Source organism: Eulemur rufifrons, chromosome 1 (genome assembly GCF_041146395.1).
Source record: "Eulemur rufifrons isolate Redbay chromosome 1, OSU_ERuf_1, whole genome shotgun sequence".
NCBI lineage: Eukaryota > Metazoa > Chordata > Mammalia > Primates > Lemuridae > Eulemur > Eulemur rufifrons.
This window is the reverse complement of record NC_090983.1, coordinates 25,614,705-25,639,082: the sequence shown is the minus strand read 5'-3', so window position 1 is coordinate 25,639,082 and position 24,378 is coordinate 25,614,705. Positions and strand designations below refer to the sequence as shown.

General features: G+C 40.3%; 1 protein-coding gene across 1 annotated transcript; it reads right to left on the bottom strand.

The window, feature by feature from the left end:
• Window positions 1–22: 22 nt before the first annotated feature.
• Window positions 23–22,453, bottom strand: C1H2orf80 (chromosome 1 C2orf80 homolog). The gene is made up of 9 exons (XM_069467809.1): window positions 22,406–22,453; window positions 20,310–20,440; window positions 18,509–18,590; window positions 16,260–16,342; window positions 14,519–14,606; window positions 13,856–13,927; window positions 4,835–4,922; window positions 4,422–4,540; window positions 23–489 (listed from the first exon to the last, which is right to left on the bottom strand). Exons 2-9 carry the CDS (start codon window positions 20,348–20,350, stop codon window positions 481–483), a joined length of 582 nt encoding a protein of 193 aa, XP_069323910.1. The 5' UTR covers window positions 20,351–20,440; window positions 22,406–22,453; the 3' UTR covers window positions 23–480.
• Window positions 22,454–24,378: the final 1,925 nt, after the last annotated feature.

The window sequence follows — 24,378 nt, the reverse complement described above, 5'->3', positions numbered from 1 at the left end:
AGAAAGCCTACACCCATTTTTCTTTTAATGCTTTATTGAAATGATTTAAAAAAAATTTTTCATATGAGAACATAGTAAAGGCAATCAATGACAGATTCATTTTATTTCAGATTAAATCTTTGGAAAACTGCCTCCTACTTCATCACTGTGCAACATATTCAATGCTACACATTTGTAAAATGTGCTACAAAGCCAACCTGTTTTGATACAGAAATACTGTATACTCTCTGAATTCTCCAACAGTCTCTCAGTCACAATGAAGTAGTATAGGATCTTTTTTTTTTTTTTAACCAAAACATAGCTGTGCAGTATGCTTCTAAGAGAAGAAAGCTCAACATCAGTAATAACACTTCAATGCAGTTTGCATCAAAAGCTAATTGTAAAGAAAAACGTGCTGGCAAGAGCTGCAGTTTTAAGATGATGTTTCTCATCTGCTCCCAGAGACTCCATTATGAAGTTCCATGGTACAATTCCAAGTTTCTAAGAGACCTACAAAATCAAAGATGATTTTAGTATCAAGCACATCAATTTAACATGGACACAGAATTAGGAAGTGAAGGTCGAATATCAGATACTAATTTACTGACAAAGATGGACTAGATAAATACATGTTCAAAAGAATTTCTATGGAACTCTTTTGATAGATTTGGAAATTGAGTTATATTTCTCAACTAAATGCAATATATGATCCCACACTGGGTTCTATACAGAAGGAAAAAAATGCTTAAAAAGAATCGACAAAATTCATATATAGACAGTAGATTAAAGTACTAATGTTTAGATATTCTGAAGTTGACAACTGTACTGTGGTTATTTAGGAGAATGACTTTGTTTTTAAAAAAAATATACACTGAATCCATAATAATTAAAAATAAAAAATTAGAAAAGAAATACACACTGAAGTATATAGGGGTAAAGTGATAGGGTGTATATAACTTCTAATGGCTGAGAAAAAATTATATATTTTTATCCATATTCAGAGAAAGAGACAGAATATAATAAAGCTAATGGAACAAACCATTAGCACTTGGTGACTCTGGGTAAAAGAAATATGTAGGTTCTTTGTACTATTCTTGCAACTTTTCTCTAAGCTTGAAATTATTTCCAAATAAATAAATAAATAAAAGTTATACTTCTTTTGACCAACCCTACCCAAAGCAAATCAGCTTTTGTCCCCTTAGCAGTTATATATTTAGCTTGTAGCATATTATTTTGAATTTCTGATATATTGCTTTGAATTTAAACTTACATTGCCCTCTCTCTATCTTGTTTCTTTCCATGATATTGTGAGTTCTTCAGGAGTTGTGATAAAGGGAGCAATTGTATCTTTGCTTGCTATGCTCCTGGCACTTTCTAAGGCTTTACACTGCATTAACTCCTTTAGTCCTTGTAACAACCCTATGAGGTAGGTACTATTAGGATTTTCTTTTTATAAATGAGAAACTTAAGCACAAAGAGAATAAGTAACTCACCCACCTTATTAAGTGGGGAGCCAGGATTCAAGAAGTATGTTGTCTTCTAACTCTTTGGTATGGTCTTGTCCATTCCAAATTCATTTTCTAGTAATGTACCCACAACTCACACTTTCCTAGAAAATTATGTTGCTCATACCCATCTTGACTAATAAATCAGCTACTAATAGCAATAAGATAAAAAATAAATCTTTAAAACTGTTTCCCAGAATATTGAGATTTTTTTTATTACTATTTCCCTTTTTCTCTTACTTTATGGAGAAATTCAGTAGCTGGAAATAAATAGAAAATTCTGAATAAGACATTGTTTTATCTTGAGGTTAAAAAAAATGGTTCTTCAGCTAGAAGACATGTTACAATATTCACCCACCATAAGGAAATACCGAGGAGAAGCTCCAATATATAAAATGAAAAACTTCTTTGAACAACAAACTGTGAAAGCATATTTTAATCTATTTAATAAAATATTTATTTATTTAATATAAAGAGTTCTAACACACCAGTGAGACATACATATATGTATAGCAAACATTTGAATATCACAAGAAATATTAACTAGTTATTTCTGAGAACTGGGAAAGGGGTGTGGGGAAGAGGGAGTTCTTTTACTTTTCGCTTCATCATTTCTGTATTGTTTGAAATGTTTACTTATAAGCATGTATTACTATTATAATTTTTTAAACTAGTTTAAAAAAATACATTACCCAGGAGTTGTAAATATGCCTAAAGTACACAGATAATAAAGCATGAAAGTAAAAACATTAACAGATTTTCTGTTGTTTGATTATTAAGAAGGGGCCTTTACGGAAGGGATTCATCTCAGGACCTGGAGCCCTACTGCACAATGGGCATTTGCTCTTCGGACACTCCTGGGCTTACAAGCATTGATCAGCCTATAGAGATGCTGGATCCAGAGAAGACCCTCTTCGTCAGTATAGACAGGGCACAGAGATTTGAGAGTGGTCACCAACAACCATTCGCCTACTGCCAATTCACTAATCAAAAATGGTTCCTGAATCTCCACTGCCTGCAAAGTACTTTATATACATGTGGGAAATAATAAGGAAATAGAAGATCTGCTTCCTCCAAGAAGCCAACAGTCTTTAGTGGTTGTAGGAGAAAATGCATGTGGAATGAAATTATATTTTCAAAATAACAATACCAATGAATAATCTTTAGAGCTGGTTTTCCTTATGTAGGATCCATAAATGAGGCTCAGAGGGTCTATGAACCCCTGTTTCAGAGATCTATTTTTTCATGATTAAGTTTAAAGTCTAGATTATTTGTATGTGTGCACAGGTGTTCATGTGAATAATTTCTGGAGTTGTTACTGTTTTTTCATTGTTTGTTTTGTTTTGCTTTCTAAAGCTTGCTGTCTCCAAACTCATATAGAAAACAACTTCATCTTACTTCAAAAATTTCTTCAGAAACAAAGATATGGTTCTAGAAAATCTATAGCCTCAAGTCTTACTGTGGCTAATACCTTTAAAAGAAAACTCAGTATAACCATGATTTCCCAATATTGCAATTGTTCTGTCATTAGGATAACACTTATTAAAACCCTGATATGACCAAAGAATTCAGGCAGTTCCTAAAGCAGTTGCTACAACAGGTTACATTTCTAATCATTGATTTGCCTCTGAAACATGAATAAACCCTCAGCTACACTTGGTCCAGTTGATTCAGAGATTTGCATTTAAAAAATACACAGTACAGCAACCAAGCTAAATAAAAAGGAATTTCAATTTTCACTTGTGTTTCCTGATGCAAACCCAATTCATAACTCAGTGTATCAATTCTCAAAGTTTCCTTCTCCCTTTCCTACCTTACAACCCTCCAGCGCATCCAAAGTCTCTCATTCAACAAAGCCCTAAAATACCCCAGACACCCAGCCTGTACCACTTTTCTGATTCTCTCCCCTCTCCACTTTATCACCAACTTGGGCTTGCTAACTTCTTCTTAAGTTTTCTTTTCAGCCAGGTGCAGTGGCTCACGCCTGTAATCCTAGCACTCTGGGAGGCAGAGGTAGGAGGATTGCTTGAGCTCAGGAGTTCGAGACCAGCCTGAGCAAGAGTGAGACCCTGTCTCTACTATAAATAGAAAGAAATTAGCTAAACAACTAAAAATAGAAAAAATTAGCTGGGCACGGTGGCACGTGCCTGTGATCCCAGCTACCCGGGAGGCTGACGCAGAAGGATTGCTTGTGCCCAGGAGTTTGAGGTTGCTGTGAGCTAGGCTGATGCCATGGCACTCTAGCCCAGGCAAGAGAGTGAGACTCTGTCTCGAAAAAAAAAAAAAAAGTTTTCTTTTCACTTTGCACGTTATAATTGAGAGCCCAGAGCTAGAAGAGCAAAGAATCCTCCTCCCTTTTTCCTTTCTCTCCAGCCTTGTCTGTCTCTGATCATTCTCCAAATTCTGCAACATAAAAATTAGGAATCAGATGCACAGGGCAGGAGCAGGGGAGACGCTGAGCTGGGAAAGATAAAATTTTCATCAGTGAGAGTGAGAGAGACCAAGAATAGGAACATTTGGGATGCAGATATTAATACTAACCTTTTCCTTAACATGCTTATTTGAATCAATAGAATAAATGCCAATTAACTTGTGGATAGTATTTTTCAAATGCTGAAAAGATAATAATGGCTAGTATTTATTTCGAGTTTACTCTGTGCCAAGCACTGTTCTAATCGTTTAACATCATAAGCTCAGTTAATCATCCCAACAACCTTAAGAGGTAGGTATCATTATTCTTTCCATTTTGCAGAGAAGGAAACTGAGACACAGAGAGTTTAAGTAGCTTGTCTGAAGTCACACAGCTGATAAGTAGTGGGCTCTAGATTTAAACCTACAGCATCTGATTCCAAAGGCTAAACCTTTAGCCACAATATAAGTAAAGTACTCCCGAAACATCTGATACCAATTTGGTCCAATTTATGATTTTAGACCTACTTTGTTCTTTGGCTGTGTGCCTGAAAACCTTTTTGATGACTTCCATTCCGTGGCATTTGCTTCCTTTATAGAGCTGCTGGTGGCATTTTTATTTGTTGCTCCCTTTCTTGACTTGACACCTACAGACACATGTAGTAACCATATCTGTATATAAAACTTGTTTTAAATGTGTCCACCCACAGTTTTAAATCCTTCCCTTCTGGAGTGCTTTGCTCCCATCACCAAAGGGGCTGAGAAATAAGACTTCTGTGATTTCCATACTGGAGGGAAATCAAGTCATAGAACCTCCTGGTTCTTTTTAATTCAACAAGACAGAGAAATCTAATTACCATTACAACTTTGACCTTGCCTTGGGAGTTTACTTCCTAATTTTACTTACATTTCTCTAAGTGAATGAGAGTAAACAGGCTTACTGTGTTTGCGGGCGTACTCTGCTGCTTTGGGCGCTGTTAACATGGCAAAAGGGTGCAAGGAGAGGCGGAGAGATGAAACTTGGGGAACCTGAAAGGAAAACAGTCCCACTCTTAAAAGCCGTACACTCTCTGTGGTGTAAACACCTGCCCGTTATAGCACTGGGCCTATTGAGTCAACCCAGAGTGAAGTCCTGAGACATTGATCACGGCCCACTGGTGAGGCACATGAAACGTGTACACATGAACTTTCACACACTGCCTTTTGCTCCTCTGGTTCTGTTGCCTACGATGCCCTTTCACACACTGATGCTCTTCACAGTTTCCTTTACCTGGAATAGCCATTTCCTCCTTTTCTGCTCAGAGGCTCCTGTTTTTCATTTGAGAGGTAGCTCAAATATCACCTTTTCTGAGCAACTTGTCTCCATCGCCCCATCCCCACTCTCCCACACTGGCACTTACCACCCGCCTCCCCACCATCACCAGACACAGAATTATTGACTCACTCATCTGTGAGTCAAGCACGTAGTCACACAGAACAGTGCCAGTGTGTTGTAATTAATTATAACGGGCTGTCCCTGCATTATACTGGACACATCTTCAAGACTGGGACTGTCCCTTCATTCATTGCTTCCACAAGTGTTCAAAGAGCACCTGCCATGGGCCCCAGGCCCTGTTTTAGGAACTGTAGTTAGTAAGACAGACAAGATTTCTGCCCTTCTGGAGCTCAGGGAGGGGAGACAAATCATAAACTAACAAAGGAATTAGACAATCCAGAGTAATTACATATTGCGATCAGTTTAATAAACTAAAAGTTCTGTGCTTAGGAAGTTACTGGACAGCCACCACTGCAGACAGAAAGGGCAGAGAAAGCCTCCAGAAGGAAGCAAGGTTTCAGCTGAGACTTACAGGAAGAGCGGCAGAAGCCCCGGGAAGAGCTCAAGAGAAGTGTTCCAGGCAAAGGGAATGAGATGGTCTTCTTGGAATAAGCGTGTGCTTTCCAGACACAGAAAGGAAGCCCATGTGGCTAGAGCACAGTGAGAAAGGGGGGAATTGTCCATGAGGCTGAGAGAGAGGTAGAACCCAGGTCATGTGGTCTTTGTTGGTCATAGTATGAAGACGTACACTGCTGATTCCAGGTTGCGATGGGAAGCCATTGAAATTTTTTTTGGAGACAGAGTCTCACTCTGTTGCCTAGGCTAGAGTGCTGTGGCATCAACCTAGCTCACAGCAACCTCAAACTCCTGGGCTTAAGCAATCCTTCTGCCTCAGCCTCCTGAATAGCTGGGACTGCAGGCATGTGCCACCATGCCCGGCTAATTTTTTTCTATATATATAATTTTAGCTGTCCAGATCATTCCTTTCTATTTTTAGTAGAGACGAGGTCTCGTTCTTGCTCAGGCTGGTCTCGAACTCCTGACCTCGAGCTATCCTCCCACCTCGGCCTACCAGAGTGCTAGGATTACAGGCATGAGCCACCGTGCCCGGCTGCCATTGAAATGTTTTTAAGCAGTAGTGTGACAAGGTCTGATTTCAGTTTTAAAAAAGAAAACTCAGGTTGCTATGTTGAGAATAGACTGGATGTAGAAGCAGGGAGGCCAGTTAACTATTAATAATTTAAACTTTTATCTCCAGTGCCTCAGAGAGAGTGCCTAGCGCATAGCAACTACTATTCTAGTCAAGGCAATAGTGGTTAACATCTACCTTTTAGAGCAGTTTCAGGTTCATAGCAAAATTGTGGGGACAGTACAGAGTTCCCATGTACTCCCCATCCCCACACAGGCACAACCTTCACCACTCTGTAGGCATCTCCCACCAGAGTGGAACATTGTTACAATCAACAAATCTGCATTGGCATCATCACCCAAAGTGGAAAGTTGCTGCTTTTTTAAAAATCATGAATGAATATTGAATTTTATCCATTTTTTTCAGAATATATAGAGATAATCATATCTCCTTATGTTAACATAGTGAATTACATTGAATAATTTTTTAATGTTGGCCTCCCCTTCCATCTTTGGAATAAAATCCATTTAATTATTATGTATTATCCTTTCCATATATTGCTGGATTTGATTTGCTAATATATTGTTGAGGATTTTACATTTATGTTTAAGAGAGACTGATGTATAATTTTCTTTGTAGGTGATAGCTTTATCAGTTTTTGAAGTAAAAGCTATGCTAGCCTTATATAAAGATCATATAATCTCTGGAAAATTTGGTGTAAAATGGATCGATTTTTTCCCTGCTATTATCTCTATTTTGAGACATGATGGGTTTTATTAATAGATAGTAATAATCCAGATTGCATGTGGGACATGATCTGAATACTCTTAGCACTGGCTAAGGAATCACTTCAAAGGGCTGAAATTCCTTCAATCGGCCGGTTGCAGCATTAGAAGAACATAATTTTGTTCAGAGTAAATTGATTTAATTTTATGTCTGGTGTGGCCTAAAAAATGTAATGGAGGTTGCTTGTTGCCTCCCAAGAGGTATCTTTCTCTTTTTGAGCTTTAGTTAGATATGTTGTTGCTCAGCTACAGTCTATATTTTTAATCTTTCTTTCTAGCTAGCTATGACCATATAGCTAAGTTTTACCCAGTGATATGTAAGATAAAGTGATATGTAAGATAAAGTGTTCTGTGAGATTACTGACATATCTCCTTAGAAGGAAGGGGCAATCTTTCTTTGTCTCTGCTTGCCTGAACCATAGTTGTGATGGCCGGAGCTCCAGCAATCATCTTAGACAAGAAGGTGACAGCTGCACCATAGGAGTAACTGACCACAGACCTGGAAAGAATCTGTGTTTTTGATAATTTTGTGGAACTGTGGTATCATTGTGGGTCCTCCAGACTTCCTTTATATGGGAAGTAAACTTCTCTTTTTCACTATTACCATGGGTTTTCTATTATATCACACAGGAAACATGGATTAAACAATAAATGAGGTTGTGTCCTTTTTTTATCAGAACCATTCTTTCCAGGAGCACAACTAAATTTTAACTCAGCGTTTTATTCAAATGGAAAAAACATTTACTGAGAGTTTACTTCATGTCTAGTGTTGTAAAGACTTAAACATAAGCACAAACTGTGGACTCTAAACTCAGAAAGTAAATAATCTAATCAGAAAGATAATCCTAAAACACAGAAAGCAATTAAAGAGGAGGCTATATTTTAATATGGGGCAATTATGGCTATGATAACAGCCCTTCAAGATAATATATGCCAGCTATAAGGAAAAGAGAACTGGCTCGTACTTTGTTCCTGATGCAGTTCTGCATTTAGTAGATATTAGATTGATATTTTTCACACTTGAGTTTCCTTATTCACTGGAGAAGACAGAAGTCAAAGATTTAAAGGTCACTTCCAACTTGACTATTCTATGAACCTTCCTGCATCCTGATAATCTGAGGACTCATGTAAGCAGTTAATTTAGCTTACTACATTAACTGTTTATATGAAAGACTATTTAAAAGCAGGATGAAATTTAAATCCTAAAGCCAGAGTTAATTATATTCTTTTTAACTTCAAAGCGACTTACTAACATCTTCATTGTCTCAATGTAAAAGTATTATTATGATTATTTCTCAATTCAAGTACTTACTGAATGCCAAATTATGTCCAAAGCACATTCAACAAAAATTTCTTCTAACTGGAAGGCTGAGGAGGAGGAGGAGAAGAAGTTGGGATGTATAAAGGCATGTAGGACCTTATCCAAGCAAAGCCCTGAAAGGGAATACATCATTAAGGAATGAAGGGCACAGCCAGTAATCTTCACTTGCCTTTCAACCTGGTACTTACTGAAACATCATTATGATATCACCGAGCTAGAAGGTGAAGGATTTTTCCTAGGTGTCAAGGCAATTGAATATATGCTTACAGCAATCAGATTGCCCAAAGTAAAAGCTCTCGGCATATGGTCTAGAAAGACAGTTGCAATCTAAGAAATTATGCATATGTGGTTGGAATGTTAGAAAATTAAATTTTCTAAACATTTAAATGTGAAGAAAAAGGGCAAATTTCAAATGAGAAAAGTACTGGAAAAGCTAAAACTTGACTGATTCTATCCTTATAACAGTTTTTCTAAAAATTGAGTCTCTGTTAAGAAAAAAGAAAAAAACAAATAACCCAAAAGAGAAATCTGAAAGACTTTAACAGGCACTTTACAGAAGAAGAAACATGAATAGCTATCCACTGGCAATCAGGGGAATGCAAATTAAAACCACAAATTAAATTAAATGCCCTGATACACTTAACAGACTGACAAAACTTAAAAAGCCTGAAAATATCAATGTAGATAACCTACACTGTTGCTTAGGTAATTGGTACAACCATTTTGGAAAATCATTTGGCTTTAGAGTGTCGAAGATATTCGTACCCTGTGGCTTAGCAATTTCACTCCTAGGCATACACTGTACAGAAACTCTTGCTGTGCAACAGGAGACATATAAATGAAATAACCGAAATGTCTAAAACATAACAATATATAAATACATTGTGGTACTGTATATTCCTAGAGTGGAATACTATAGGCAGTGAAAATGAACTATAGCTAAGTGCAACAAAGTGGACAAGTTTTTGAAATATAATGTTGAGTGAAAGAATAAGCCATAGAATGACACATTTGCTAATATTCTACTTATAGAAAATATGCAAACTTAATATATTGATTAGAGATGCACATGTGCTAAAACTATAAAGAAGCAAAAGAGACTGATAAACACATAATTCAAGATAGTGGTAATCTAGGGCGAAAGGAAGGGTACAAGGCAGGGGAGGGTACACAGAGAGCTTCAAAACTCTTGATACTGTTCTGTTTCAATACATTTGGATTGGTTTGCTTGATTTTTGTACTTTAAATATACATTGTACATATTCATTTGGACATAATATTGAAAGTGTGTTTTTAATCCCTCATCATTAATATCTGTCAATGATGCTTAAAACATAGGTCCCTCCCCTTGGCATGAAAACATTTTAAAATTTCTGCACAATTCAGTCTGGGTCAGCATCCTCCAAGAAGCGAAGACACCTGGCAGATTATCGGAGGAAGTGTGAGAGGGTGGAAGCCAGGCCTGTCACAGAGAAACCCGGCTGCTATCAGGAGGAAGGGGGCTGGCCATGGGAGCACGGGGGACTTGGAAATAGTACAGCTAATATGGAAGGTGCCCCTTGTGCCACCATCATGTCCCGTATGTATGGTCTCACTGAGTCCTCAGAGCAACAAGTGTGTGTGGGCCAGTGTAGTCCTGCCTATCTATGCGTGCCTATTTACTTATAAGAAAATTGGGAATCAGGGAAGTTATATAACTTATTCGAGGACACACAGCTCGCAAGTGGAAAAGATGGGACTGGACACCGGTCAGTTTGCCTCTGACGGAGTCAAACTCTGGACTTTGGATGCCAGTTGGGATGGACTTGAATGATTACCGGCCAGACGTTGGGATACAGCTGTAGGAAGAAAGAAGAGCGGAAATTTTGGTTCTCTCTGTTCTCCTGCCCTCGTCTCTTCCCTCTCTCTGATGCACTCGTTTTTACTCTCTCTGCTTTCCTTTCTGTTTCCCTCTTTTTCCATCAAACGAAGCTGAAGAATATTTGTATCACTCGCTTGATTTATTGAAGGAAGATTTATGTTCTGTTTTCTTCTGTTTAAAATTGAGTAGGAGATTTTATATTAATCTGACGCTATTTGTAAACAACCCTCACTTGTGAAGGCCTTAATGAACTTTTCCTATGGGTCCAGAGTCCTCAGCAGAAAAAAAGCTTCCGGTCAGCAAAACCCAGCATGCTCTCAGCAGGCGGAACCTGAAAAATGCTGTGCCTATAATGCCTTTCTGTCACCAGGTGGCAGCAAATAGTTCTGAAGAAAGCCACCAAGCCTACGTACAGTACCCATATTGTATCAAGTGGCCAATTCCAGTTGCCAGAAATTCTACATAATCTGATTAGTATTCAATGGGGTTTTAAGCCTTTGCTTGGGAAAGATTTTAGCTGTTGCTTAGGAGACATTTCACCAGAAGGAATCAATGGTCATTCAGATAAATGCAGCAATTAATGAAGATTATTTGGCGATATCTATTTTTTTTTAATGATTCCATCTCCTAGTTAAAACCATTTCTTGAAATTATATTAAATTCTAAAGGACTGTTTTAAAATATTTTTACTGTTCGATCTTTGAAATGCTACATTTCCATTGAGAGGTCCTGCTAATTCTGTATTCAAGCTGTGGAAAAGGGCCCTGCGTGGAGCTGATGCGCAGTCCAAGGGCAAGGCCTTGAGGTGGGGAGGAGCTGGTGAGGCTCACAAAGATAGATCCACAGATTCTTGTGTCGGTAGCTCAAATCACACCCTTTGTGATTATTTGTTGTGCAAAATAGGCAAAGCTCACATTGTGTTAATAACATGTGTGGATGCTGTTGACTGGCTGTTTCATTTTTGAATATTTAGAGCAGTGGTTCTCAATACAATGTGATTTTGCCTCCTAGGGGACATTTGGCAAAGTCTAGAGACATTTTAAGTGTCACAACTGAAGAGAAACTACTTGCATCTAATGGGTAGAGGCCAGGGATGCTGTTAAACATCGCACAACACACAGGACAGCTCCCAACCCCCACTCCCTGCACACGCAACGAAGAATCGTCTGGCCCAAAATGTTGAGAAACCCTGATTTAGAAGAACAGAGAAGAAATCAGGTACCCAACCCCTGCGCGTACCAGAACCTTAAAGCTATTATTTTGAGGTTAGGGTTTTATTGGTACTAATTCACTTAATTCCCACAATAACCCCATCTTCTTGTCCCTAATTTTACATAAAATTGAGGTATACAGAGGTTAGAAAATTTGCCCAGGATTATTCTGCTTGTGACTGGTGGAGCTGGGATTCAAACCCAAGCAGCCGAACTTTAGAATCCTAGTGCTTAAGGTTACACAATCTGCCTTTCACGTATAAACCAGCAAATGAGCCAACACTCACATCCCATAGCAATCAACAAATGCAAGCCTTTAAAGAAAAGTCTCCTTATATGATAACATTATCTGTTTCTGTTCAGACCTGGCCATTATGTAGCCTGTGTACACACCTGGGCGTCTCATCATTGGTCACTGATTGTGATGATGGGGACTATGTGTCACCGAACAGAGAAAGTGCTGAACAAAGACCCTTTAATGAATAAAGGAGTGATCTGATGGATAGGTGGAGATTGGCTAGCCCACAACTAGACAGCATTTCTTCCCATTCTAGCCCTTTAAATGAACCTGACTCATCTGAGCTACCCAGACACCCATGTTTGCAAACCTTCTTGATTGATGATACAGCCAAGACTGGAGGGGTTCGCAGTGCCATCTTCTCCAGGATGTGATTTTCCCTATTTGTGCTCTGGCCATGTGAGTGCAGACCAGCCAGTCAGCTGTGCCTGCCCTAGACCTCCCCCGCGGCCCGGAAATGAGAGGGAGAAAACAGTGACTGAAACAGGGGTTTTGGGGGCTCAAGTTTTTAAGTGAATATGTTAGGGGATGGGGGAAGAGGGGAAGAGGGCAACCTGCAAGGGAGAAAGCTGCAGAAAAAGCCAAGCAGGAATGAAGCAGTATAGTCTGCTTGGCTCTCCAAGGAACACAGAGAGCAGGGCTTTCTTTAAAAGCCAAGAACAGCTTGGTCTCCAAAGACCACCAGGCCTCCAGTGGTTTATATCTCAACCAAGGTGAGCCCAGTATAGCAAACAAGGTCTTTAGGAAAAGTAATCTTGTCTGACTTGGTCACCATCGCATCCCCTGCACATACAACTATACTGAATGAACGAATGAATGAATGGAAGGAGCGAGTTGAAACTAGGGTGATAAGGGAGAAGGTTTTGACTCCCGCAGTAATGGAGGGAATTGGTGTCTCAGGGTCAGATTACGTACAGATTAAGGTGACAGAAGGCTGGTTTCAAAGTTACACACTCAGTAAATACTTGACTCCTAAGGTGGATCTGGTGGACTCTGGAACTTTGCATGAGCCCGCTGCTTGCTGTATGGTCTGCAGCAAAAGAGCAAGGGAGGCAGTGTCCCTGTGGCCCCAGCCCTGCGCTGCCCTGTCCTCCCTTCCCAATTTGGTGAGGCGGGGCATGAAAACCCACAAGCCTAGGCGTGAGGATGTTTTGCTCTCCCTCTGCCTGCTGCAAATCCCTTGCCCACCCCATCTCCCCTTTCCTCTTCCCTCTTCCAGAGCTATCTGAAGCAGCCAGCGTGGTTGTGGTCGCTCACGCCTGTAATCCTAGCACTCTGGGAGGCCAAGGCGGGAGGATTGCTTGAGGTCAGGAGTTTGAAACCAGAGGTATCTGAAGGTAAAGACATCAGGAGTTCACCTCTAAATAGCCATCCATATTTAAATGGTTTCTTAATGTTCATACATTTGTAAATGACAAAAACTGAACCGGCCTTAAAGATTATTCAGAACACTATTGTTTTTTAAGATTGGTAATATGGGCCTGGGGAGGTGGCTCACGCCTGTAATCCTAGCACTCTGGGAGGCCAAGGCGGGAGGATTGCTTGAGCTCAGGAGTTCAAGACCAGCCTGAGCAAGAGTGAGACCCCGTCTCTACTAAAAATAGAAAGCAATTATCTGGACAGCTAAAAATATATATAGAAAAAAATTAGCCGGGCATGTTGGCACATGCCTATAGTCCCAGGTACTTGGGAGGCTGAGGCAGGAGGATTGCTTGAGCCCAGGGGTTTGAGGTTGCTGTGAGTGAGGCTGACACCATGGCACTCTAGCCCAGGCAAGAGAGTGAGACTTTGTCTCAAAAAAAAAAAAAAAAAAAAAAAAAAAAAGATCGGTAATATGGAGGCCCAAGCAGGGAAAAGGATCTGTCTAGGGCTCCATAGTAGTTCTGTACATTTTGATATAAAACTGTTATTTTCATAACTGATGCCTGAAAATACTTCCTGCTCACCGATTGCACCACTGGAGCACCCCACATTATAAATTTATACACTAAAGATATTCTCTCTAAAAATCCCTTATATTGACAATTCCAGGTTACCCTTACCTTGGTAGAACCAGAATTTGCAGAAGAATCAGCCCCATAAATTTTAAAGACTTCCTCAATTGGAATACTGTTCTGTTAAACAACAATAACAACAAAGTGTTATCATATCCTGACTTTTCTTTTATTACAAAACAAAGCTATTATAGCTTCAGTATGTCTGCAACCGTGTTTGGCTAGTGTGGGAACTAAATACAGTAATTAACTTCTGAATAAATGGATAAATCAGTTTTCCAAATATCAATTATTTATGTCTCTCATTCCTTTAATTTTTTTTGCCTCTTAAATAAATGTTTTCACACTATAGTATAGAAGTCAAAGTCTTTTTATTATTGCAAAATATGAAACATTTACCATTAGAAACTCCTAAACACGTAGGAACATTGGTTTAAAAATAACATAAATATGCATTAATATCAAAATACAGGTCAGGCATGGTGGTACGTGCCTACAGTCTTAGCTATTCAGGAGGCTGAGGCAGGAGGATTGTTTGAGCCCAGGAGTTCAAGGCTACAGTGAGCTCTGATTGCGCCACTGCACTCCAGCCTGGGTGACAGAGCGAGACCCTTTGTCTAAAACAAAACAAAATAAAGCAAACAAGAAACCCCAAAATACATATAGTAGATATGAAATATCCATATATGCAAACAGTATTTTTTTCCTTACCATTAAGATTCCAGCGTAAGATGATAAAATCATAGCTTCTCGTTCTCTGCGGTTTGGATACGTGGGTCTGCCACGGAGTGGCATTTTCCTAAGTGGGGATATGAATCAATAAGAAGGGAGGATGTATCTTGTTCTTCTTGACACCTGCTAAGGTTGTGATGATAACCCATGAGTTATGTGCAATGGCTGTGTGCTATCTGCTTGCTTATAAAATTGATGTGATTGTCCCTCCATCAGTGAAACACACTTTGAATTTCTAATCTTCCAATAATGGCGATGAATTTGCCCTCATCTATTCATGTTTCACAGCTACATCAAACATTGGCAGACTGGCCACATGATGATGTTTATGGCCTCGTCAACCACTGTCCTTTCCCCTTCTTGTGGCAATTTGCTTGGGGGAAACTGCCTAACCCCACTGTAAGCCTGAATGCTTCCAGGGAAGCCAACAACACCCCTAGATCCCAAGGATGGAAACTACACTGTAGACTAAGCTAGTCAATGTATTCCATTCCTCACCATCCAACCCCAGGCGAGTCAAGGCAAATAGAGCCATTGAGACACGACTCTGTAATTTTTTTAAAAATCCATCCTTCCTTAGACTAAACATTATAGTGAGGTAGGCTGAAATGAAGATTGGTGTCCACCCAGAGGAAATAGAGTCAAGAGGTAGATTCTGGGCCAGGTGCAGTGGCTCACACCTGTAATCCTAGCACTCTGGGAGGCTGAGGCTGGAGGATTGCTTGAGGTCAGGAGCTCAAGACCAGCCTGAGCAAGTGTGAGACCCCGTCTCTACAAAATAGAAAAATTAGCCGGGCATGGTGGCTCATGCCTGTAGTCCCAGCTATTCGGGAGGCTGAGGCAGGAAGATCGCTTGAGCCCAGCAGCTTGAAGTTGCAGTGAGTGATGATCATGGCACTGCACTCTAGCTGTGGCGACAGAGCAAGATTCTGTCACACACACACAAAAAAGAGGTATATTCTGGTGACATGGTTTGAGTTTTGAATTAAACCATGCCTGCCTAACACAGACCTACCCACCAACTTTTCAGATATAGATGCAAAAAAAATCCCCTCCCCTCCTTTTTATTCTTAAGGCTGTTCAAACTGAATTTTCTGCTTATTACAACTAAACCCTAACTGCTATACCTATCCAGGATTTGGTGTGTAATATAAGGGCATTGAACAGAAAAAAATAACTGGCTTCTGAAATAAGATATTTGATCCTGGCCTCCTCAGTTCCATGTTCTCATCAGTTAAGTGAGTTTTCCTGGAAACTATACATGGGAGAAAATGCCAATAATCCTGGAAAGAAAATTATTCTGTGACTCAAACAGCTCAGCTCTGGTACAAATTTACTTAAATGCTTAAGAAATTGTGTTTGCTAGTCCTTAGGAGAAGATTGCAGCCTTTATCCACAGAATTGACCATTGTAAAAATCATGGCATGTACACATAAAACACAGTCATGTTTCTAAGAGAGAGAACATCCTGTGTAAGAAAGTCTTCCATTTCATAGAAGCCAACTAGCAGAGATGCAATATATGTAAACACATGCATGACTTCCTCAAGGTGGCAATGGTGGGGTCTCTTCAGCTGTCTAGTTGAAGAGGGCTGTTCACCTGTAGTGCTTTCAGATCAGAATGCCTCAAGAGGGAAGACACTAGATAGGGCTGGAACTTCCTCTATTATTAATCATAGACATACATTAAGGATAAAAACAAAAAACCTAATTCAACTTACGCTTCCTCCCACTGCAGCCATGTTAAGTCTTCCGAGTGATCCAGCCATTGCAAAGCAACGCTGATGGCCAAGTCATAGTGAGCCTGCAAGCAGAAAGCAGAGAGCAGAACAGGTTTAGACTCTGGCAGAAATACTCCCTGGACCCAATGACAATGGCACTAGTAAGCCTATCCCATTATTTTGTCATGTCTAAAATAGGAAAGGTCATTAGCTATGTCTGATAACCTGATGCTCAGCCAGAAATATTTAGGAATCTTCAGGCATTAAATTTATCTCCCACTAAAGCAATTATTTGATTTGTGTGGTCTGGAAAAGAGAGACCAGCGGAAAGAATACTAAACCAGGAATCGGGAAATCTGGACTCAAATCTAGGTATTGTCCACAGCTCACGGTCTATCCTTAGGTAAGTGGTTGATGCTCTCTGGACCTTGTTTTTCTTATATTTAAAAACAGAAAAAGACGAGGATAGGGAAAGAGGGCCACAGAGACCAATTTCTGATTGTGTGAGTAGAATGTCAGAAATGCACTTCCAGGGGAAGCGTGGTGGAAACTTGCAGGGAGGGGCCGTGATGTGCACCTGGGGAGGTAGGGAGAGTCTTGGGAGGCTTCACAGAAGAAGCTTCACTGGAGCCAGGGCTTGAAGGACAAAAAGAGTTTCTACAGATGGAGAGGGACATCCCAGGTGCAGGGACCAGCATGAACAAAGGACAGGGTGTAGACCTGATTAAGGGACTTGCTGAGAATCTCACATATAGTAAAAAGCTGAGGACCTATTCCAATATTCCCTCTATCATTGTGACCACTTTTTCTGATAATTCCTAAGAGTTCTTGTTTAGTAAGTATATTTACCATCTATCTATCTATCAAAACATTCCTTCTCTCTTCTCCATCCCCACACCCAGAAAAGGGAAGGTTGGTTTTGTTTTTATTTATTTTAGGTGTTCTAAGATTTTTTTTCCTTTTTTCTTTTTTTGAAGACAGAGTCTCACTCTTTTGCCCTGGCTAGAGTGCCGTGGCATCAGCCTAGCTCACAGCAACCTCAAACTCCTGGGCTTAAGCAATCCTTCTGCCTCAGCCTCCCGAGTAGCTGGGACTGCAGGCATGCGCCACCATGCCCAGCTAATTTTTTCTATATATTTTTAGCTGTCCAGATAATTTCTTTCTATTTTTTTAGCAGAGACGGGGTCTTGCTCTTGCTCAGGCTGGTCTCAAACTCCTGACCTCGAGCAATCCTCCCGCCTCAGCCTCCCAGAGTGCTAGCGCCTGGCTGGCATTCTAAGATTTTAACATTCTTTAAACAATGGAGTTATTTCCTTCAGGGACTGAACCAAACTGAAAAATAAACTTAAATAAATAAATGGGACAAATTGGACCATGACCAGTTGTCGAAACCTAATCCAAAGTTCGATGCCTGGGCCAGCCGCATTGGCACCACCTCATTAGATGAGGCTTATTAGATATGCAAATTCCAAGCCTCACCCCAGACCTCCTGAATCAAAACAGCTTGTAATAAGAGCTCATTAAAGTTTGAGAAGCACTGCTCTAAACTATCTAATTTCTTCATTTAATACGTGTTCAGAGAGAATAAGGCTTAACTACTTACTCCGCTCTGGAGGAGTTTGGGAAGTCAGTGAGCCTTGCTTTACTTTAGTCAGAGAAGGAGAGGGGAGGGGAGCGAGAGATCTTTTCTTTTTATTAGTACAAGGACAGTAAATGGGCAGTGTAAAAAACCAAGGATTTACTAATTTCTCTCGAATTAGATCTTTGTGTGGTTTCTTCCTTAATTTCTGTGAAGTAAACTTTCAGAACCTAACATGAATCTGGGTTTCAACATGAATTAACAAAGGGAGGGTTTCAGGATTACTCATATCTTTGTTTTTTTCCCCCTACTAATGCAAATGGAAAAGAAATTATTTTGAGAACTACATGATAGCTAATTTTGTCAAAAAAAATTTTAACGCTAGGTACGCACCATTTGGCTTTGCATTTATTTCGCTTGTTAATCTTCTTTCCCAATAGTAAATACTCTCATGATTTTTATTATCTCATCCTCTTTTTGCTGTCTGTTTAGTGGGTTGAAATGACCATACGGACAATCTCAGGATGAGGAGAAGACGAGAAAGAGGACTTTTGGGGGCTGGGTGTCAGTTTTAGCCTTGTTCGTTATGTATTAATAAATTGATCCTCGTTCTGTCCCCTTAATGCACATATAACACAAATGTAACTTGCATCAGCATGCCTTTCTTTACCATATCATCTAGAAAGGTGAGTTGCCGTCTTCCTTTGGGGTCAAATTCATTTTCCCGAAGTCTGATGCCAATATAATCTCCCCTTAAAAGCAAGAGAGCAGCATTGAACCATTGGGATAACAGGGGCTCAGTCTGCAGAAGAGGCTTTCCTCCCAACCCCTCCCTCCTCAACCAAAACACAAGAGAAGTTGTTGATGCTCTGGTAGCTGAGTTAATACTCAATTTTGGTTTACCCGATAACTCCACAATGCTGCAGGTTTAAATTGTCTAACCATAATTAACTTAAACCGCATTTATCTAAAAATTAAACTCGCATAATTAGAAGCAAAAATTACAAGAAATCAAGGAGTATGCCAAATACCCACATACAGAAATGGTATTATAAGACCAGAAGGATTAAGACCCACTGTTTAAAATAGTGAGTCCCTTGCTGCCCAGGTTAAATTCAGACAGAATGTCCAAAGTTGATAAATTCCAGATACATAAAATTCTGTACAGGTGTATTCTTTTGTCTTAAGGCTTTGTCTCTTTAGAATGCAAATGACCCGAGGAGGAGATGTGTATTAAAACTTACTAGTAATTCTACTTTAGTGTGTCCTTATCAAATCCTTTCCTAACAGGGACTTTTAATACAAGGAGATAGAATAAGTGCCACCCTGGAGAAGTCAGAGAGGACTGGACTTAGGAAAGGACTCTGAGATCTCTGGGGTTGATTTCAGCACATCTCACAATTTTACATAAGGCCAATTCTGTTTGTCCATTTACCACACTAGAACACTTTGGGCTAGTTACTGTATGGAAAATAAGTCTGTTTCTGGCTTCCAAAAGTTTTTCTTCTGAGTCATTAAGCTTTTCTAGATTGATAAAAATTATTGAATTTTTGCTGTGAAATTCCAAGATACTTTAAGGTAGTCTAAGTGTACCCTTTGGATATAAAATTTTATTTATATCAGATTGAAATTCTAATTCTTTGGATGAGCTATGCAGAGAAGTTGGCATTCCTGATCACAGTTTATTCTTTATTATTGTATTGGCCTCTAAACACATACATGAACACATGTGTGAATTCATATGTAGTCTACGCCAGCATTTCTAAGAATGTATTAAAATATAATTTTCTTAGTAAGCAGAAAAAAGACATTTGATTGGAACACTGACAAGTTCTTTGATGAAAAGAGTATTATTGTTGTGTCTATAATATGTATGAGACAGAATATAACCTTTCTTTTTTCCTTTTTTTATATGGTTTCTGATCTTTCACCAACAGTTAAGTGCCAAGTCTGAGAAAAACTACCACAGGAGGCAAAAAATGTCCATGGAAAACTTAATGTTTTTCATGTTAGTTTTAAAAAAAGTTCAGATGTCAAGAAAAAGGAGATGAATTATTTAGTCAATATAGCTGATGATAAAAGAAGCAAGGCTGCAGTTTAAACACTGGGCCCTTGGGTACATTTTTTAGGAATCTCTCCTCCTATGTCTTTTCCCAGCAGGGCCATCCATCCCTTTCCTCAAGGCAGCTCCTGCCTGCGCAGGCCGACTAGGACATAGGCTCAGCTCTCAGGCTCTAGAATGGGGTGCTTGGGTATGCAGGCTTTGCCGGCAGAAACATCCTCCCTTGCACCACAGGTGAGGCCTCCCTGGCAGGAGACAGAGAGAGGACAGACCATCTTCTGGCTTTCTCTATAGTGCAGGGATAGATTCTTTAGATTTTTAACCCCCTACTAATACCCAGACCATCTATGACATGAAACCCACCAAATGCCAAGTGGCATAAATGACAGTTATTCTCAATCATACTTACAGGAGCTTTTTCATTTCTTTCTTTACGAGCCTTCTTTCCATGACGAAAGGCGCATCCAGCTGCGCGGCTATCTGCAGCTTACCCTACACTTGATATCCTTTGGGAAGATCCAGCCTCTCTGAGCCTAGAGGCTACAGCAGCAAATCAGAGAGAATTTGAGTTAGGGATGCTGTCACTCCAAATACCAGTCATGGAGTCCCAGGCTCTGGAAGGGATCTGAGGGAGCACAGTGTTCAGGCCTCTTACTCAGCAGGCGCCAGGGCAGAAAGCCGTCTGGAGGCTAGAGCACTACTCTGCATTTATCTGACAACTATTATTCCTGCCAAGTTTTTCCAACACTTATCCTTGCTATAATCTAGCAAATAAAACTGAAATGGCTCATGTAATAGTTGATGAGACTATTTGGGCAGAACCATCCGAATAGATCCCCATCAGATTTTGGACTGTCCAAGCCTCTACAATCATGGGAATCAATTCTTTAAAATCAATCTCTCTCTCTCCATGTATATGTGCATATATGTAAGCTGAGGTGAGCAGGTATCTGCAGCTTGCACTGCACCTGATATATATATATACGTGTGTGCATGTATGTATATATACACACACATCCTGTTGGTTCTCTTTCTCTGGAGAACCCTGACTAATACACAAATATAACAAAAATGTTAACAGTTGTTGCTTCTGGAAAGATGAGTCCATGGATGTGCATTATACCACTTTTTGCACTTTTTATATTGTGCGTGTGTTTTTAAATCACTGCTCTAAAGATGGTTGGAAAACAAACTTTAGAAACTTTTTTTTAAAACTGTAGAATATAAACACTAAGCTTAATTTGATTCAGCTCTCTGACAATAAGCAAGGAGCAAAAGGATGCCACTGAGCTAACTGAATTCTTCATCAGGCCAACTTAATGATTTGGGATCATTCTTGCTGCTGTCACGTCTGCTTCAGCCTTTTGGGAGTTGATGGAATAAGGAGAAAGAGGGGAAGAAAGTCAGAGCATTCCATAGGAAATGGATTAGCTATGAAGATGGTAATACTGCTCCCTACAGGAGAGCTGACTGGGAGAGGACGCTGCAAGCCAGAGAGGTGGCCCCATCGCCTAGAGAAGGAAAAGCACTGTCCCCAGGGAGGCTCGATGCCTGGGTTCGGTGTCCACTTCACCACGGATGGGTGTGGCCATCGCCAAGCCTCTTGGCTCTTCTTAGGTGTTATCTAAAAAATGATGGACCTGGTTAACATCACCAAGAGCACGTTTTACTCTAACGTGCTGTAACTCTACAAAGTCTGGCATGTATTAAAATTCTTCTGATTCAGTAATTTGGAAAAACATTTGTTGATAGAATATTTGTCTTACCTTAATTCCTTGACAGGGAGTACGCTCACTTAGCATTTACTTTAACCCATGCTTGTCTTGTAATTCTGAGCAAACCCTTTGAAATTCAGACTTACAAGTTATACAATTTGCATCTCTTGCTTGTTGTGACAGCTTCCTCTTAGGCCCTCCCATTCAATGTGGTGTAATATGCAAAGGTTTAAATCGTAAAAATATGAGCATCTCCCGCTCCCAAACCACTAGACTAGAGGTTAGGAGACCCTGGGAGGCCACCAACTAGCTGTGTCACCTTGCACAAGTCAATTTGCCTCTCCATGTTTTTGCGTTTCTTCCTCTATAAAACAAACATTGACAGATTGGAGAGGTTCTTTCCAGCTATAGAATTCCGTGATTTACAAGCATTTAGTAGCTAGCCTAGTCAAAAAAAGGCCATGTGCACAGACTCTATTCAGTTAGATTTGAATTCTGTCAGTTACTCCTTTTTTCTGTCTACAGAGCTTTAAAGATATAAGACTGCTGGCTGGAAACACACACAAAGGAGTTACTGCAAAGATGTCAGCAGTCTCATGCTTTAGCTGTTTCACAGAAACCAACTGCCTGGAAGTCACAGTCCCCGTATTCTGCAGGAATATCATGCACGGCAGAATATCTGCACACCTCATGCGGGTTCCCCTTGTACACTTACAGCTGAGATACAGGTCTCTCAGGCTGCTCTGTTAGGTGCCAGCTCTTAACAAATTCCCCTCTGACAATCTCTCACCAACTCGAGACCGATTGCAGTGTTTTTGTTCTTTCTCTGCTTCTGGAGCTTGAGGATAGGCTCGGCTCGGTCTGGTGCTCACAAGATGAGGAAAATAGGTGCTTCTTCCAGGTTGCTAGGAAACCAGGATTGAATGAAATAATTTGTTTTCAAAATACCTCCCCACCCCAAGTCAGAGGGGGAAAACCTCATATATTTGAGACAGGATTGTGATCGTGACCTGAAGTTCACGTATCTTTTTACCTGAGTAGGCTTAGTTTTCCCATCTAAATGATTAATCAGAAAGCTAAGAGGATGCCAGAAGTTTACCTCTCCCACGGTTTTTTTTAGCGTTTGGCTGCACACATAGGAATCAATTGACCAGGCAAGAACTGCTGGGGAGCCGGTAAAACTCTGGGTCCTACATATGTGGGGTGCCCCAGAGCACTTAGAGCAGAGGTCTCCAACCTTTTTGGCACCAGGGACTGTTTTCTTTCATGGAAGACAGTTTTTCCGTAGACTCAGGAGGTGGGGCGGGGAAGGATGGTTTCGGGGTGATTCAAGCGCATTACATTTATTGTTCAGTCAAACCTCTCTGCTAATGGTAATCTGTGTTTGCAGCCGCTCCCCAGCGCTAGCATCACTACCTTAGCTCCACCTCAGATCATCAGGCACTAGATTCTATTTATAAGGAGGGCGTGACCTAGATCCCTCCCATGCGCAGTTTACCATAGGGGTCGCGCTCCTATGAGAATCTAACACTCCTGCTGATCTGACAGGAGGCGGAGCTTAGGCAGCGATGTGAGCGACGGGAGCGCTGTAAATAGGATGAAGCTTTGCTGGCTCCATGGCCGCTCACCTCCTGCTGTGAGGCCGGGTTCCTAACAGGCCATGGACTGGCACCTGTCCATGGCCTGGGCTTTGGGGACTGCAGACTTACAGTGATTCTACTTGGCAACTGTAGACACAGAACAGTGGAGACCCTGAAGAACCATCACTGGGTCCAAGCCATAACATCTCTCTCCTGCTAAGTGGTCTCCCTGCTCACATACCCGCCTCCTTATCTTAACATTTTCTCTGAACTCCTAATCACGGCCTCTAAGTGTCTGTAAGTCAATATCTAAAATTTTGACCTCTCTTTTCCTGAGAGCTTCACATCTTTAACTGACAGCAGAATATTTTTCATTGGGATATCTTTTAGTAACTCCAAATTCACTGCAAACTCTAAAACTCAACTTATCTTTACTTTCAAAGGAGTTTCTCTCTAGCCTTACTGCAATTTCTTTTGTTTATCCTTTCTCCACCCAACCTCTACAGATAATCTCTATCAGTAAGCTCATCTTCTTCATGGTATCTCTTAGAATTTCTTTCACAGTACTTTCTCAACTCAATGGGGCCACATTTTGGCCACCAGCACTGTATCTCAACAAACTGTCTTCAGCTCTTTCTTATTTATTCTACACCAGGAGTCAGCGAACATTTTCTGTGAAGGACTAGACAGCACATTTTTTAGTCTTTATTGTCCATATAGTGTCTGTCTCAGCTATTCAATTTGCCACTATAGCACAAAAGCAGCCTAGACAATTTATTAATATGAATAATTATGAATTAGAAAGAGATGCCTTGATCTAGGACTTCTCAGCCTCCAGACCATGAGAAATAAATTTCTGTTGTTTACAAGTTATCCAGTTTATGGTATTTTGTTATAGCAGCCTGAAAAGACTAAGACAAGTGGTAATGGAAATGGAGGAGGAGGCTGTAAAAATATTTGGAGTTTTAGAGATATTTTAGACTCGGAAGTAGAAAGACAAAGCAGCAAACAACAATTTAAGAGCATAAATCAGAGGACATCATCTTCCAGAGCGCTCGTTGGTTGCTGAGCATGTTTATTTCTAATCCCCATGTCACTGCTATGAAGGAATGTCATTTCTTCATTTTAAGATGTGGACACTAAGGCTCAAAGAGGCCATATGACATGTCCAGAGCCTCATGAC

Excerpts from the sequence above, each read along its gene's own strand:
- C1H2orf80 (XM_069467809.1), bottom strand. The coding sequence starts at position 20,350 with ATGGAAAGAAGGCTCGTAAAGAAAGAAATGAAAAAGCTCCT. Across the intron at positions 18,591-20,309 it reads AAAGAAATGAAAAAGCTCCT|GGGAGATTATATTGGCATCA; the intron begins GTAAGTATGATT and ends CTTGCTTTTAAG. Across the intron at positions 16,343-18,508 it reads TCACCTTTCTAGATGATATG|GCTCACTATGACTTGGCCAT; the intron begins GTAAAGAAAGGC and ends TTCTGCTTGCAG.